The sequence below is a fragment of the Corvus moneduloides genome, chromosome 6, assembly GCF_009650955.1.
Source record: "Corvus moneduloides isolate bCorMon1 chromosome 6, bCorMon1.pri, whole genome shotgun sequence".
NCBI lineage: Eukaryota > Metazoa > Chordata > Aves > Passeriformes > Corvidae > Corvus > Corvus moneduloides.
Genome location: NC_045481.1, coordinates 59,916,901 through 59,933,762, shown reverse-complemented (window position 1 = coordinate 59,933,762; position 16,862 = coordinate 59,916,901). Strand labels below are relative to the sequence as shown.

General features: G+C 42.9%; 1 protein-coding gene across 3 annotated transcripts in view; it reads left to right on the top strand.

The window, feature by feature from the left end:
* Positions 1-16,862, top strand: part of NELL1 (neural EGFL like 1) — a 366,267-nt gene that overhangs the window by 297,954 nt on the left and 51,451 nt on the right. For all 3 annotated transcript variants that reach the window (XM_032112441.1, XM_032112440.1, XM_032112439.1), the window contains exon 15: positions 712-807. In XM_032112441.1, the coding sequence (XP_031968332.1) occupies positions 712-807 (96 nt within the window). The remainder of the gene's footprint in view (positions 1-711; positions 808-16,862) is intronic.

Here is a 16,862-nt window from a genome sequence, read left to right as displayed (position 1 = left end):
AGCAAACTTCAAAGTGGACTTTCTGCCAAACTGGCTGTGAGCAAGAACATCACACAGTGCTCACAGGAAAAGATGAGATCCATTGAGATCCATCAGCTGTTTGAAATCCTAGTTATTGGTCACATACACTTCTAAAGTACTTCAGTATTGCTCCATCCCGAATCACATTCAGTAGCGGCATTATATTGGGGTAGAGCCCATCTCATATTTTTAGTCATGATCCTCACCCTATTTAATTTCTTAATTCCACAAAACATACTTTACACTTTAAAATAAAAATTTAAAAAGCAAAATATTATGTGTTTACAGACATTTCAGTGAAGTATTTGATAGAAGTGAGGAACATAATGTTTAACACCATCCAGCCTGCCTGTTTTCTGTGGATTACCAGAGCATTATAATTGTCATATGCATATTTGATATAAGTGAAAGATGATCAGCCCCATTAAAATCATATGATGTATTTTTTCCTCTCTTCTTCTTCCAGATGGTTACTAATCTTTTATTGGTGAGGTGGTTTGCCTACGGTGTAATCTGAGATTTTTCCTCTTGTCATTTTAGTGAGTTACTTCTCTTTGTGTTTGCAGGTGGACTGAATTTTAATATGCTGAATTCTGTTAATTGCTTAGCATTTAGATGTTTTTCTTATTATCCTACAAATATATATTTTAAAAAATTAAGTATTACCCACATATTCCTTTTATCTTGCAGCATTCTGTGAAGAAGGGTGCAGATATGGTGGAACTTGTGTAGCCCCTAACAAATGTCTCTGCCCTTCTGGATTCACTGGAAGTCATTGTGAGAAAGGTAAAGCTTTACTGAAAAACACCTTCTTTGGTAATGAGAAGTATGATATGTGAAAGAAGTAATTACTTTCCATTCTTTCATTCTGCTTGATGCTTTCTCTCTGTTGAAGGTATGGCTGTTCCATTTCTGCCTTTTCTGCACTGAAAGTTCATCTTGTCTAAAACTTTCCATGTTGAATTTTATCAGGGATATATCTGCTTTTGCTTCCAGTGTGCACTTCTAGTTAATTAGAAGGGACATTAAATGAAAAATATTTGCTTCACCAGTTTGCTGTGGTGCAAGCTCAAGGTTTCCTTCTGCTTTTCCTGAATTTGTTGTGCAAATTAGACCAGAATTTGGATGCTTGCTTTTCACTTCAGGTTATTGAATTATTAAGATTTGATTTGTTTCTTAGTCACAGTTTTTATAGAATCACAGCCTATTCAAAGATGTCCCACTAGTCATGATTAGATTCTACCTGTTCCCAGATTTTTATTTTTCAAGATTTGCTTCTGACAGCCTCATAGTTCCACCTTCCAGTTTGTTTCACAAAGAGCTGGTTCCTTGTCTACCTTAAATGAGGAGAAAGGGATCTCACTAAACTCCATATAGGACTCTTATTATTTTCTTTATTTAGCAGATTTGGGATTTTATTTTGGTTTGTGCTTATTGAGGTTATATGTCACTTAACAAACTCAATGATGAGGGTTTTTTTGCACTGCATGTTTGTTAATTAACTGTTTACACTTGTATTTACTTTTGAATATGGATTGTTAATGCAGGTTGTATGCTGTAGTATGGATGAGATTATAATTGGTGAATTTTTTTAGAAAGAAAAAAATGAAAACAGAGAAATAACTGCTACAGTTAAATTAGTGGAACCACTTGTAACCCAGAGATTGTGCAGTAATTTCTGTGTTTATTGAAGTCACTTAAGCCCAGTTGTCAATAAATCTTCTTTAAGTAGCTTCTGAAAACTGCTAAATACTTCTATGGGTGTAGCCAAATCACTGTATACTAAAAGCCTGTAGTTTCTAGTTGTCAGCATTGTTTATGATTATTTAAGAATGAACTAGGACATTAATATTTTCATCTCATCTAGAATAAATCTGAGTACTTATTTTTCTTTTGCCTCTAGCCTTTGGGTTATTTGTTTTAAATAGAAAAACAACCTCCAGAGTCTCCTGCCATTCAGCAATGAGTCCCGGCAATATCATGGGGAAGTAATGCAAGACATTCCTACCTCAAAGCCCCACCTGCCGTGGCTCCCCAGCTGCTAATGCTTCCTGCTGGTTACCCATGTATAATTTGCTCATTCCTTTCTAAAACGTGTTGCTCAGAGACATCAGTACATTCAGAGGGATGCAGAATGCTAGAGATCTGTTCTGTGTATGTGACAGTATGGTAATGCAAAACCAGTACCAGCATTGCCCTAAGGTGCCCTCCCTACCCAGGGCTTCAGGCTAGATTTTAGTTCCTCTGCCTGTGATTCTTTCACCCAAGGATCTTAGAACATTATTTTTCCTTATAGCTGTAAAGGGACTTCCATATCTAGAGTACAGATTCTCTAAACTATTGAAGTGATGGTTTAAAATTGATAAATGGAGGACATAACCATTTTTGACTTGTATGTTTTTCATGTCTTTTGTATTGTTTGATCTATAATATGAGTTAGCACACCAACTAAAGGAAGCATGGCAGGTATGGTACTCTCATTATACCAAGCAATTTAGAGGTAGATGTCAGAAGGCGATAGCTTCTGTGAATAAAATCTATACAACTTGAACCAGAAGTCAGTTTATTTTTTTCTTTGAAGATGTATAGGGTTTACTAGTATGCTACAAATCAAGATAATGATGCTAACTTTGAGAAATCTGACATACAAGCTAGTTTGACAATGAACAGGGCTTTGTGTATGAGAATTTGTCACATTGTAGTTGTGTTGGAGGGTTTGAAAACTTCAGCATATACATCTTATGTCATATGCATATTTCAGTGGCTAAGTCCGCATCAGATCTGTGAGAACAGCTTCAGCCTCCTGAAGGTACATGTCCTGGCCAGACTAAATGTTCAGAGTAGAGAGGTGATGAACCACCTTTGAGGCAGGGTTCTTTTTGCGTCACTGATTACCCCTAGAAGATGTAGTGCTTCCAGGAGCAGGAGGCAGTTAGTAAAGGCTTTCCTCATTGTCTCACTGCAGTTTGCTGCAGTTTTTAAAGGACACCTAAGTATTCTAACCCCATGTTTGTTTTTTCTCCTGTCATCTTTAATCTTAGAAATAAGCACTTTGTTTTATTTAGTATATGGCACCACTCCCTCAATCATTATGACACAGACGTAAGACAATGAAATGGTGGGGCAACACTTCAAATCAAAGCCTAAATGTTCTTGGCAAAACCTTGTCTGGTGGAAGCTCATAGTGAAGTGAGGCATATCGGAAGTAAAGTGATGTGTTTTGGTAATGTGTTCAATTTGCCACGGTGCATTTGAAAATATCCTTCAAACTGACAACACAGCAACTTCTTATACATTATTTGTGAGCTGAAAGGACTCATCACTAGCTAAAAACAGTATGACCCAAATTGACTTCAATGCCATGTAAAGGGTAAAATGAGCCAGTAATTAGAAATGTTGTTGAAAAGCAGGTGTGTTTACTTCTGAATATGAATCATATGTTACTCATCGTTTCTGACTGCCTGGCTGAAATTATGATATTAGGTTAATTAAAAATTCAGAGATATTTGAGAAGGGTAGGATTTATACCAGTAATTTACTCAGGTGAAATTAAAATACACATTTAAGGCTTATGTACAGATACATAATTCAACGTGCTGCTAAGAAGAATTACCTCTTGCCAGTCGCTTTGGCTGACATGAGAAATCATTGTAACAGTTGTGGGGCTATCTTTCCTTTTTGAAGGTGAACTGCAGATTGATATTCACAGATACTGTCAAGTAATTCCTTTCTCCATCCATTCTTTATAATGCTGTTTCTTTAAGTATGTGCTTGATGCTTCTAACTGAATTTTTGTAGTATTTAGGATCTGATTCTATCTTCAAATCACTTCTTTTTTGTTGATTTTGTGTTTTTCTGGCTAGGGCTGAAATCTGTGATCTCTGTGATTCGACCGTTTGATCGTATTTAACACAGTTGTGGTACTTGTGTTGGAAACCTTTCATGTTGGAATTTTTAGTGATGTTGCTGTGTGATCCCAGCAAGATGGCTGAGCTAGAGATAGGCATCCTTAACTGTACGTAACACTGTGGGCTTGAACCCAGGTGCATCCTTGGCAGGGATCCCTGTTAAAAGCTTTTGAGAGACATTTTGGTGTGCAGAGAGGAGTACAAATACAGTACTCTGTGAGAATTGCTGGCAGCATGAACCCAAGTGCTCCAATTTTCCATCCATCTCATATTTTTGCAATCTTTAAAACAGAAAAACTCTAGATCATTCACTGAGCTGCTCTTTTCTGTCTGTGGATGAGCCACAGGTCAGTGGAGTTTTCATGCTGGTTTTGTGGACAGGTTCACAGTTATTTTGTATTTGTGGACTGTTAATCACTGCAGCTAATGATGAAGTGGTGAGGATGAGATAAGACAGGACAATCTATGATATCAAAGGTAGGAGTAAACAGATGATTGAATGCCTGGAAATTGCAGGCATTCCTTGAACACCTGCCTGCATGTGATGGAGTCCTGTGCATGGGTCTAAGAAATACATCTGAACAGCTCTGGGATCTGCCCAGTGCTGGGAGTCATTTAGGGTGTCTTGTCTCTACAAATTATAATTTGGGGTGATGAGCAGGAAACAGCAGAAGGGTTTGAAGCAGTGGGTTCCCAGCTAGGGGCATGGAAAGGAAAGTGCAGTATTTTTCCAGGGGCTGCAGGAGCGCTTTTGGCAATGGGAGGGCACTGCCTCCAGAACAGATTCAAGTCAAGTGCACCACAGCTTTTCTCCCTTGTCTTGTGACAGCTGCTGTCTGAAGTGGTACGCAATAAATGGGGAATATGTTTCTGGTAGAATAGAAGGGCTTTGTGTGGGCTGGAGCTCATGGACGTGGATATTTCTGTGGTAGCGGTACATGTGTGTGTTTAGTCTTTGAAAAGCACTGGAAAGAAAGTATGCAGTCACATCACATAGAATGATAGAGAGGTGTCAAAAAATTACCTGCTGATGATAAACAGAAGCAAGGGTAAGATACGGCAGCAGAGCATCAAGATGTGATAATTACTAGGGTTATTTTTTCATGTTGTTTTGGGCTGTATCTGCAAAGAATTGTCTAATATTGGGGTGAGAGGTCATTTTTGAGTATGTACCATGGCTGAGAAATGCGCTTTGAATCTTACTAATCATATTGCAAGTGAGTAAGTAAATCAAGACTTGCTGTGTTGCATTAGTTATATATGGATTCTTCAGCACCTCACTGATTTCACAGGTGTGTAATGAAATGTTGCTGTGCTTACATCTTCAGTATGGGTTGTTACATCATGGAAATGAGGTCTTTAACTGATTTGTTTCATCATAGTTGGCAGTATCTGCAGTTTTTGTCTAAGAAGCTGCATAACATCTGTGTTCCCATCTCTTGAATTGCTTCTTCTGGAATATATTGTCTTCTGCAGTCCTTTGGGTAAAACTCCCTATAGTCTCTATTCCTGTGGACTGTACAGTTAGAAAAAATGTGAGAATTTAATTTCTATGTGCAAGTTCTTTGATTCTTAGGCTGGATCAATCTTTAGGTGTGTATCTATCACAGACATTTCAGTCAAGGAGCCTGGTTTAAAAAATGAGCAAATAAAAACCAAAACAAAGCAGAGGAAGAGATTTTTCCATGAGTATGGTAAGCTAAATGTCAAAACTCCCTGCCTTCCTCTACCTATGATCTTTTTTGTAAAATAAGAGGTGAGGTTTATTTTGGGAAACAAACCAGCTGTGCAGCTGTGGGCGCAAGGCTTTGCATGAGATTCTTTCTAAAGCCTCTAATTTCAAGGTGAGGCAAAGCCAGGATAGCGTGAGACAAGAAGGGTGAAGCAAGTGACACTTAGTTTATCACAGAGGAAAGTGGCTATGGTTGATATGTCATTCCTGAGGGTGTGACAGAGCCAGAGAAGGCAGATGTTCCAGGTGGCTGAGGTTGTCCTGCTCCATTTGCTGCCAAGCTGTTTGCAGCATTTGCCCCAGCGGTGCTTATTGCAAAATGGCAAGGGGTGATATCTTAATAAGATGGAAAAAACAAAGCTGTCATTTGTAAAGATACCAGGGAACAGATCAAAGAATATTTACTAGAAAAAGCTGAGTAAGGCTGTCTCTGAGGATCAAGGGGACATCTGTCTGCAAATCAACAAGTAACTCTCAATGGAAGAAAGAGTTCTTCTCAGTGTCAATCTCCCAGACCAAGAACACTATTCACCACCCAGCTGACCCTCACATGAGGAGACAACTCATCAGTGTTTACTCTGCCTCATATGATCTAATAGTTTGATTTTAAAAGCCAGGTAAAAACACTAAGCAGACACTGGTTTTGGGGTGGTGGTTTGTTGGGTTTTTAATGTAATAAATATTTTTATCTTCCTGTGTAGTTTATTTGTTATATGCAGGTCTTTGGGTCTGTGTATTTTTCTTTGCTTCTAATTAAAGGAATATCAGCTATATTAATCTTTTATGTTACCCAAAGTGGTATCTTGACAAGTAACAAATGGTTCTAACATTCTGGTGTTTTACTAGTTACATGACTTGTGGTCATATGTATTGGGTTTGTATGGCAGAGTTTTGGTAGGGGAGGGAGAGCACGGAGGCTCCTCTGGAGAAGCCACCAGAAGCTTTTGCCCTGTCCAAGACAGACCCAACAATGGCCAAGGCCAAGCCCATCGGTGACATTGGTATTGCCTCTGGGATAATGTATTTAAGAAAGGCAAAATGTTACTGAACAGCAGCAACTGCAGCTGGACAGAGGAGTGAGAACATGAGAACAACAGCTTTGCAGACGCCTGGGTTAGTGAAGGAGGGGGGGAGGTGCCTGTCTTTCCTAGGTGAGACAACAGCATGCTGTGAGGGGTATTGGCTATCCTAGCTAAACAGGCAGAAAAATGTTAGGACCTCTCTTTGCCATATACTTAGCACCTGGAAATCACCAGGGGAAAGGGAGGTTGGTTTGTTTCTGTTTTCTTTGTTAATTTTGGCTGTTGCTACACAGTGTTGGATGTTTATTCATCCATAAATTCTAATTAAGTACTGCAGGAGGAACATCATGTTTAGATTAGGAGCAGCAAACTCTGAACTCTAAATATAAAAGCCCTGTGTTCCTGCTGAACTTCCTACAGCTGAGAGACTATATGGCCAAACTTTGTGCAAAAGCCTTGCTCTAACTGAGGCACTGGAATTGGTTCTCTGTTGGAGGCTGTGTTGCTTTGGGCCTTTCACAGAGCGCTGAGTCCCTAATTTAGCATCTGTCCAGTTTATCACCAGGAACATCTCTCACATGTTCTGATATGCAGGCATATCTGCTTCAGGTTCCTCTTAGATTCTGAGGACCCAAACAATGCGATTTATATTTGTTTCAAGGGGCAGAATCACCATTGAATCATTTTAAAGAAAACAAAGAACTACAAAACATTCAAAATTCTGAGCAAATATTTGTATTTGAGCAAATATTTGTATTTGAGCAAATTCATATGTTAATGAAATTTCCATTTTGCAACTAAGAGGTTTCCATATATGAAGCTTTCCTTGTGATGTGAGCTGTACAGAAAAGACAGTTGCTTTGAAATACCAACTTCATGGTGAATTAACTACAAATGACATCTCATTTTACTGTGATTAAAAAAAACCCCAGCAAGTCTGCTTTTGAGTGCAGTGCAGTAATGCTAATTTATAACTTAGTTTGCCAGGACATTGCAAGCCCTTTTTTTTTTTGACTTTTTTTCCAAGCAGATGCCTACATCAGTGAAAAACAGTAATTCTACAGAGAAGTACCAGAATTAGGTGGTAGACCAGCTAAAAACTGAATAAAAACTACCTCAGGCTGTCCAGCTACAGGCACTATTTAGGGAACATTACTGAGTTTAATAAGCTCTTTGCCACCTTACTTTTTCTTATTAATAGCCAGCTCTGGACTGGAGAATCAACCATGAATATTTAAGTTTGCTGATAACCTAGAAATAAAACTTCAGACTCAATAAAACTCAAGCAGGCATAGAGAGGTAGTTAAAATTTTTAACACAGGAATCCTCTCGGCTTCAATGGGAATTTCACCTGAATGGAAGCCTTAGGATCTGGTGCAACTGAATTAGGTGAAATGAATAATAAAGGGCTCTAGTGAAATAAAAGAGCAGCTAGAGTGGGGGTTTTGTGTGTAACAATCTGTGTAACTTGAAGCTACCAATGATGAATATACCATTTTTAACTCCTTGATCTAACTAGCTAATCTAGGAGTAAGATCCTGTTCAAACAGTAGAGAATTCAGCCTCATAAGAAAATTTGTACAACTCTGAGAATGTTACTGTGTGGAGCCATGTTTCTGCTGAAGTTTAAAATAGTGAATGCTAACATATTTCATGAGTGATCTCACTGAAATTAATCAAGGTCTAGTGAGGGAAAATGTGCCTCATTCATCAGAACCAGCATAAGAAACCAATTTCTTTTTGAGAAATACTCCGACAAGTGAAGGGAATGGAGAAAACCAACATGCCAATTTGTACAGGTAATTGTGTGTTTAATTCTGACAAAAAGTCAGTTTTTCTGCATTTCTTTCTTTTTTAAGATTTTTTTCCCCTGAAAAACTTACGGTACAAGAATGCTCTAAGCAAATGAAGTAAATGTAACCAGCAAGCTGGCACTGACTGTGGGAGGTCACTGGGATCCCATGTCCTGTCTGCAGTCCTTCTCCCAGCTTTCCGTGGGTGGGTGACACTCAGCTCAGCCCTCCATGGCTGTGCAGCCCACCAGGGCCAGCAGGACCCTGATGGCCAAAGCCATGGCAAGCACCCTCTCAGGACAGGCTGACCCACTCAGGATGGCAGAATTCTGTGGGAATTGGGCTCTCTGGGCATCCTCTCTGCTTTTAGCTGTTGCCAGTGTCCTTGTCCCACAGACCCTGGCTCTGCCAAGTACCACCGGCTTCTCTGGGTGCTGAAGGGTGTCCAACGGGGCAGGCAGAGTGGTGCGAGGGACAGTGATCTTCCATTTGGGATTGCTGGGGACAACTTGGACCAGAACAATATCCATGAGGCTGTGGCATTGGATGGGATTCATCCCAGTATGTCCCAGCAGGAACCCCCTAAATGATCTACCCAAGCTCCTGAAAGCCCAAGGAGGTCCATGCTGGCTCAGTGCTCTCCAGCTGTATGCGACTTGACAGCAAGGGCTTGGACTTTCCAGGAAACTCCAGCCCTCTTAATCTAATCTTGATAGCAGGAAAAATGGTGGAGAAGGACATACTTGGCACTACTGGGAAGTGATGGAAGGACAATGCCAGCGTCAGCCGTGAACAGCGCGAAATAACAGAGGGAAATTCCTGTCTAAGTGATTGATTATCCTGCTGCCATAAGGTCACCTGTCTCATGGGTGATGGGAAGGCATTGCAGGTTGTATTTCAGGATTTTAAGAGGCGTTTTGATCCTGTCCCTCACAGAATCCTGGAGCAGGTGTGCAGATGTGAGATGAGCAGGGACAGGGTGTGCTGGGTGAAGAACTGGCTGATGTACTGGTTTTCAATGGGATAGGATCCATTTTCTTCCCAGGAAGTGGGACAGAGCTGGATTTGGATTCAGGATGGGAATGCGGTGGATAGCACGTGGATGGTTTGGATGTTGCTGAGCAGGGCTTGCCCTCCCCAAGGACTTTACAGTGTCCCATTGGACAATCCATGTCCCATGCTCTGCCAGCAAGGAGGTGACACCATCATCGTTCCCCTCCTCAACCCCGTGTCCTACTTAGACAAGAATCTTCCACCCACTCTGCTCCAGTGGGCCCTCAAGTGCCTCACAGAGGAGCCAAGGAGCCCCTGCGGCTCCCAGGTCCTCCAGGCCTCGGGCGACCCCTCGCAAGCGGCCACGTGCTCCCGCGAGCCCCCTGCACAGCCCCTGCAGCTGCGGCCCCTGCGTGGCAGTGGCCCAGGAGCTGCAGGAACTGATGCTGCTGCTCTGGGCTCGCAATGGGACATGGGTGCCGCTCTACTCTGGGATGTGGCAGGCGTTGTGGAAAGAACTGGAGGAGCTGCTGAAGCGAGGCCACCTGCCCTGCTGTGGCTCGTCCAGCTCCTCCAGGAGCCTCCATCCCTTCAAGAGGCTGCTCCCAGCAAGATTCTCCATCCCTGGGAAAGCCTCCAACCTTTCAAGGATTTCGTTCTGTCAGAGATCCTTCATTCATCTGGGAACATCAGGCCATCAGAGATCCACCATCCCTCTGGGAGCTTCCATGGCCTCTGACAGCCTCCAGCCATGCAAGAGGCTCCAGCCCTCCAAGAATCTCCCTTCTTCCAAGAGCTTCCCTCCCTCTGAGAGCCTCCCCATCTCTGAGAATGTGCATTCCTCTGAAAGCCTCAACTTCCAAGAGCTACTGTTCCCTCTGACAGCTTCCAGCCCTAAGAGACTCCCTCCCTCTGAAAGCCTACCTGTTTCTGAGAACCTTCAGCCCTCCGAAAACCAGCACCTTCAAGGAGTCTCCATTCCCTCAGAGAGCCTCACTCTTGAAAGTCTCCATCCCTGCCAGAGGCTCAGTGAGACCTGCTGGTCTGAGGACAGCGGTGACCCCATGGAAAGGTCTCCCAGCTCCCTTGGAGCCAAGAATATCAACCACACAGGCACATTCCTCAGGGCTGATGTGGCCAGGTAAAGCCCAGACATAAAAATGGGAGTGCAGCCTGAGCCACGGGAGCCTTCTCAGGAGGAGCAAATAGAGGAGCAGTGAGTGTCCTGGAGCCAGGAGTTGCCGGCCCACAGCTCCCAGGACGCTGTGCCGGCTGTGCCAGCTGGCAACAGCCCGTACCTGGTGGTGGAGACGACCCTCAAGAGACCCAGGAGGTTCCTCCATCTCCAGGAAGCTGCTCTGAGACGGCCACCAACTACCAGGAAGGTCTTTCTGGTAGCAGGTGAGATCTTCTGAGGAGCAGAACAACTGAATAAATTAGGATTTTCCCAAAGAGCTGTCTGAGTGTTTGCACTGGTCTGGATTGACTGGGATAGGGTGCCTTTCTTCCCAGGAACTGGCGCAAAGCTGGTTTTGGATTCAGGATTGGAATTCGGTGGATACCACACAGATGGTTTCATTGTTGCTGAGCAGGGCTTCCCCTCCTCTGGACTCTGGAGTGCCTAATGGGATAATCCATGTTTTTCACTGGGAAGAGAGGGAGGAGTGTTGAAGACAAAGAATGCATTAAACACCTGTGCCGTGTCCCTGTCCCTGTTTGTGAGGTGACCATCCACATCCTGGAAGGGGACAATGTTACTTCTGCAATGTTTTTTTCCACTGATATATTTAAAAACACTCTTTTTATTGTGTCCCACATTTCTGGCCACCTTCCTCTCCAGCTGAGCTTTCACCGCACCAAATTTCTCCCTACAGTGGCAAGAAACATCTCTGTATTCTTCTTGTGACCTTGCTTCCACTGGGCACACAGCTTCCTTTTCCATCCTCTTTCCCAGAGAAGATGCCTTCTGCGTCGCCTGCTTGGCTTCTGACATTTGGGAATCGCCTGCTCCTGTGCCCTTAGGAGGTGATGTTTCAAAATTGACCAGCACTGATGGACCCCAGCACCTGCAAAAACATTGTCCCTGGAGACCCTGCTTACCAGTTCCCGGAGCAGTCTGAAGTCTGCTCTCCTCGTGCCCCGAGCTGAGGTTTTGCTGGCCCTTTTCCTCTTGTCACAGGTTTGAAACTCGATTTATCTGTGGTCGCTGTGGCCAAGACGGCCGCCAGTCCCCCCCTGGCTCAGGGCACGTGGGACTCAGACGGCGGCCTGGCTCCAGGGGGGCTGAGCTGGAGAGTCCTGGGCTGTGGGGGGCTTCCCCCTTTCCTGGGAGGAGACTCCCTGGGGAGGAAGAAGGGTCTGGCATGAGCCACAAGGCCCCTGGCCAAGGGACGGTAGCGGGGGACGTGTCCGTAGCGAATGCTGTCTGGGAGGAGCTGTGGCAAGGAGTGGGTGTGGGGCTGGGGGTGTCCACACAGCTGGGGGACTCTTGGGCAAGATCTTTTCCCATGTTGATCAGAATGAATTGCCACAAAAGCGTCAGCCACTTGCTTTCATTGGGCTGACATTTGGAGGAAGAGATCATGTCCCCATTCATGTAATCCTTGAAAGGTGAATAAAATGGGATAAATCACTTTCTTGGGTGATTTATGTAGATTGTAGCATATGTACAATGAGGATAACTAATCCAGTTATTTTGCTTGAAGGACTCAGGGTGAAAATGTGAGTTAAACCCTTGTTGAAGGGAGTGCCATCCCCTCTTTACTGACATAGCCTCTGTAACATCCACAAATCTGTTGAATTTCAGTCCTTCAGAGTATCTGTTTTTGCAAGAGTAACACCCATGGTTTTCAACAGTTTGCTCTATGAAGATTTATAAATTGTAGTATACTGCACTACAGGGAAGAAGCCACAACCAAAGGAGGTGACTCTTTGCAGAATCTGCTGAACGACATTCAGCGTGTGGAGTCCGGACAACAAGTTTATTTTTAGGATTGTACTCATATGTACGTAGAGAAAAGAAATGAAATAGGAAGTTTTGCTGATGTGGAACCTTAGAAACTTCCTTTTCCCCTTCCAGGATTTTTCTCTATCAAGTGAAACATTTTTATGGTCCATACTTTCTTTGCTAGTGATGTGTCAGTTCTCTGCAGAAAGTATATGATGTACTCAAAGACTCCCCTTCACAGTAGACTTTTTCTGGATAATCCAACATACCATGCCTGGTAAAATATTAAAAATAAATAAATAAAATCAATAGAGTAATACCTGTTGGGTGTGAAAGAAACTTGCAAATCTGTCTCTTAGAAAGTGTGGCATTAAAGCCTGTTCCAGATTCAGTGCACACTAACTCACTGTGCAGATTACTGTTGCTTTTGTTAGGCTTCTGTTCATGCCTGTAGTCCCCAGAGCAGGAATATGCAAGATGTTAAAATAATACTGTGCTTAATGTAGGGTAGGTATGAAGCATAAAAGGAAACTTGTATGGTTCTGATTGAATATTTCCTTTGCTAGTTCCATTATGAATGAATCAACTTTAAAATAACAGTCATACTCAACCTCCAGGAACTATATGTCAAAGTTATTTTCCAACTTTTTATAATGTTATGATAAAAATCTGTTCAGTCCTTCACATTTGCAGAAATAGAGTTCTTCCTAAATACATCAATCATTTTCTTGCTTTTAAAAAGGAACCTCTGATTTAGCAACTCAGGCAGTTCAATAGCTGGAATTTCCTACTACTGAAGATGTGCAACATCTGAATTATTTCTTTCAGCGTGTAGTATCTACTAAGTAGATCAGTCATTTCAGAGACAAGCAGAATGGTAAAGTTTATATGTGAAAGAGTGGCATTACCTTTCTTAGTTGATTTTTTTCTGAAGAGACATTCTCTGTATGTTGGCAGTCTAATCTTTGGAATGGTACTCATTTATCTTTTGAATGAGACATGAAATGAAAGCCCTAAACACTTCTGGTCATCAAAGATCCAGTTGAATCTGTATCCTATTTCAGCCTGGGTAATTGAATTCTGCCTCCTTTAGCAGTGTCAGTCAGAGAAATTACTTGAAATAGCTGTCTGGCTAACATGGAGTGGCACCCATGTCTTAATGTCATAGATGGCTGTGTTTCTGTGATAGGTTGTGGATCCTTACAGCTTTTGATGGTAATTACATGGTTTTAAATGTGAATGACTCTTAGGTGGAGTACAGGCATGTGGGTGTGGGAGGGTGAGCTCATCCACTGCCCTTGTGATTGCACTGTCTTGGAAGCAGTGATATCTCTGATCTGGACAGCACAGTTTAGCCAGGGCCATTTACAGGTTCTTGCAGTCCTACCACATCATCTTGTTGTAAGGTGGTTGGCAGAGGTGCTCTTGGAGCTGAGAGAAGTGGAAGGGCACTCACATTCTGATCAGGATCCCACGCATTACTCCTGCATGTGTTGCAGCCACCCAGCTTCTTTGTAATAGCCTGCTGGTTCATTGCCAACTTGGGCTGTAGGCAGGCTCAGTTCAAGAGAGATTAAATAGATTTTTCTCATTTTCAAGACAGTATTACAACAAGTTGCCAGGATGGGCCTGTCCTTTCTTTTGCATTCGAGTCACTGACCTTGAAAACCAGTGGAAGTTTTCAGGCTCAGAAGTGAAATTGCTGTGTAGTCATGAGGAGAAGGTCGGTTCTTCTCTAGAGTTTTATCAAAGCACTGACACTGTTTATCAGTCAATGTATGGCCAGTATGTGTATTTTACTTGCTTACATGACCACTTAGGAGGATTGAATTCCAATCTACAGATGTTTTATGAAGATCTCCTGCATTTTCATTTGATGTTTTGGAGCACGGGTGGTACTGCAGTATGAGAGAGATGTTTAGTTATTGGTAGTGGTTATGTAAGGAAAAACTTGTCTCTGGCAATTGTTTGTGATTAGGTTTCCTGGAAGGAGACCAAGCAGCTTCTCTGGTTTTGGGTGGTTGGTTTGTTTTCTCTTTACCACAGACTGGGTAAAGAATGTGCTGTGAGCTATGTCAGCCCCTGCAGAAAATAAGTTTAGTAGTTGTACTGGGTTTGAGGGGCCAGGTCTTGGGAGTTGTCAAGGCTACAGGGATGGCTTCTGTAAGAAGCTCCCCATGTCCAGCAGAGCCAAGGCCAGCCAGTTTTAGGACAGACTCACTGCTGGCCAAGGCTGGGCCAATCAAGAATGATAGTTACGCCTCTGATAACAGATTTAAGAAGGGGGGAAAAAAGTTACTGTGCAGAAGTATTTTCAGGCAGAGAAGAGCAGGGTGAGAATATGTGGGAGGAACAACTCTGCCGAAACCCAGGTCAGTGCAGAAGGAGGGGCAGGAGCTACTCCAGGTGCTGGAGCAGATTCCCCTGCAGCCCGTGGTGCAGCCCAGGGTGAGGCAGCTGTGTCCCTGAGCCCATGGAAGGCATGGAGATGCACAGATCCACCTGCAGCCTGGGGAGGAGCTCACGCCAGAGCAGGGGGATGCCCAAAGGAGGCTGTGAACCTGTGGGAAGCCCATGTGGAGCAGAGTCCAAGCAGGACCTGCAGACCCTTGGAGAGGGGAGTCCATGCTGGAGCAGGTTTCCTGGTAGGACTTGTGACCCTGTGAGGGACCCATGTTGGAGCAGGATGTACCTGAAAATACTGCACACTGTGGAAGAGTGACCCACACTGGAGAAGTTCATGGAGAACTATCTCCCACGGGAAGTACCCCACACTGGAGCAGGGACAGGACTCTTCTCCCAGAGCAGCAGCAGGAATAACCTGTGATGAACCGACCATTACCCTCATTCCCCATCTCCCCATGTGCTGTGGAGGGGGAGGAGGTAGAGTGTGGGAAGAAAGGAGGGGTCAGGGTAAGGTGTTTTTAGGGTTTATTTTACTTCTCATTATTGTGCTCTGAATTTTTAATTGATAAATTCAATTAATATCTCTAATTCTAGCCTGTTTTGCCAGTGGTGGTATTTGGTGAGTGACCTCTCCCTGTCCTTACCTCAACTCATGAACTTTTGCTATATTTTCTCTCCCCTGTTCAGCTAAGAAGGGAAGTGACAGAGAGGCTTTGGTGGGTGTCTGGCATCCAGCCAGGGCTACCCACTGCAGTAGTGTGACTGGACAGGGGCTTTATTCCCTGATACTCATTTTCTCAGGACAGCTGTCCTGTCCAACTCTTGTGGCAGCCATAGCTCTGGAACACCTATCGGTCTGTCCGAAATGAATTTAAAATGGGGGGAAAATCTCTGTGTATCACAAGAGATTTTTGTTTTGTGTCTGTTACAACCCTGGCAGGTTGTGAATTCTCAAGTTAATGGAAGCTGCTTTTTGGGATGGGACTTTAATTTTCTAGAAAAGCCTTTCTGTCCCCCACCTTTAATTGTTTTGTTTTTCACCCTTGGAATGTCCAACACAGAGTTTTTCAATTCTCTCCATTAACTGTGTGGAGAAAGTAAATATTTTATTCATCCCTCAGAAGTTTTCTTCCATTTTCCCATCTGAAATCTTGTTCTTTTATAGACAAATCTCCAGCTTTTATAGCGGTTACAGCTGATGCCATTTGAGGTGTGTGTGCTGACAGCGGTAACAACTCCCTCAGTGATACCATTAATCATTTGCAGGTTAGGGAGTCAGATATGGTGTGATAATGCCTGGCTATTCCTAAGGCCTCCCTTTTGAGATGACTGAGTCATGAGTCATAGGTTTCTTTTTGAAGAGAGATTTGATTTTTTTTTCTTTTTCAATCTCTCCTCCCCTTATCTTTTCTCAGCAGGTTTTATTAGGTGTATTCATTACTGAATAAGATGAAAGAAGGTTGCATGTGTAGATGGATGGTGGTGGATCACTGAGGATGCAGAATCTGATCAATATTGAGCAGAATTTCTCTGTATCTTATGTCTGTTTCACTGAATTGACTGTAAGGGAATTTTTCAGATCCTCTCCATGATATGTATGGTTTGCAAATGTGAAAAGAATTAAGTACAACATTACAGAAGGAGGTAGACCACTACTCCCTCGTCCCGCCACTATAAAAAGACACATCTCTGTTAAAGTTGTAGGTTGTCCTAGTTGTGCTAAAAGTTTCCTTACTGTATGTTAAATAAATTTACTGCTGTGTTAAATCCATTATTGTATCTTCTTGCTACAATCCGCAGAATTAAATTGGTCACTTAGTCGATTTGCTGTATAGCTTCAACAGTGAACACTGTAAAAATAAATTGAAATAGCTCCTTTGGAGGAAATTCTTCCAGGGAGAAGGAACATCCAAAGCGAGAAATGTGATATAGTTGACATTGCTACTCTGTTAACTTGTGGAAAAATGGAAGACATGTCACCTCATTGCATTTAATGGGATTTTTCATGAATGCTAAATTCAATCTAGTTAAAGGAACTTA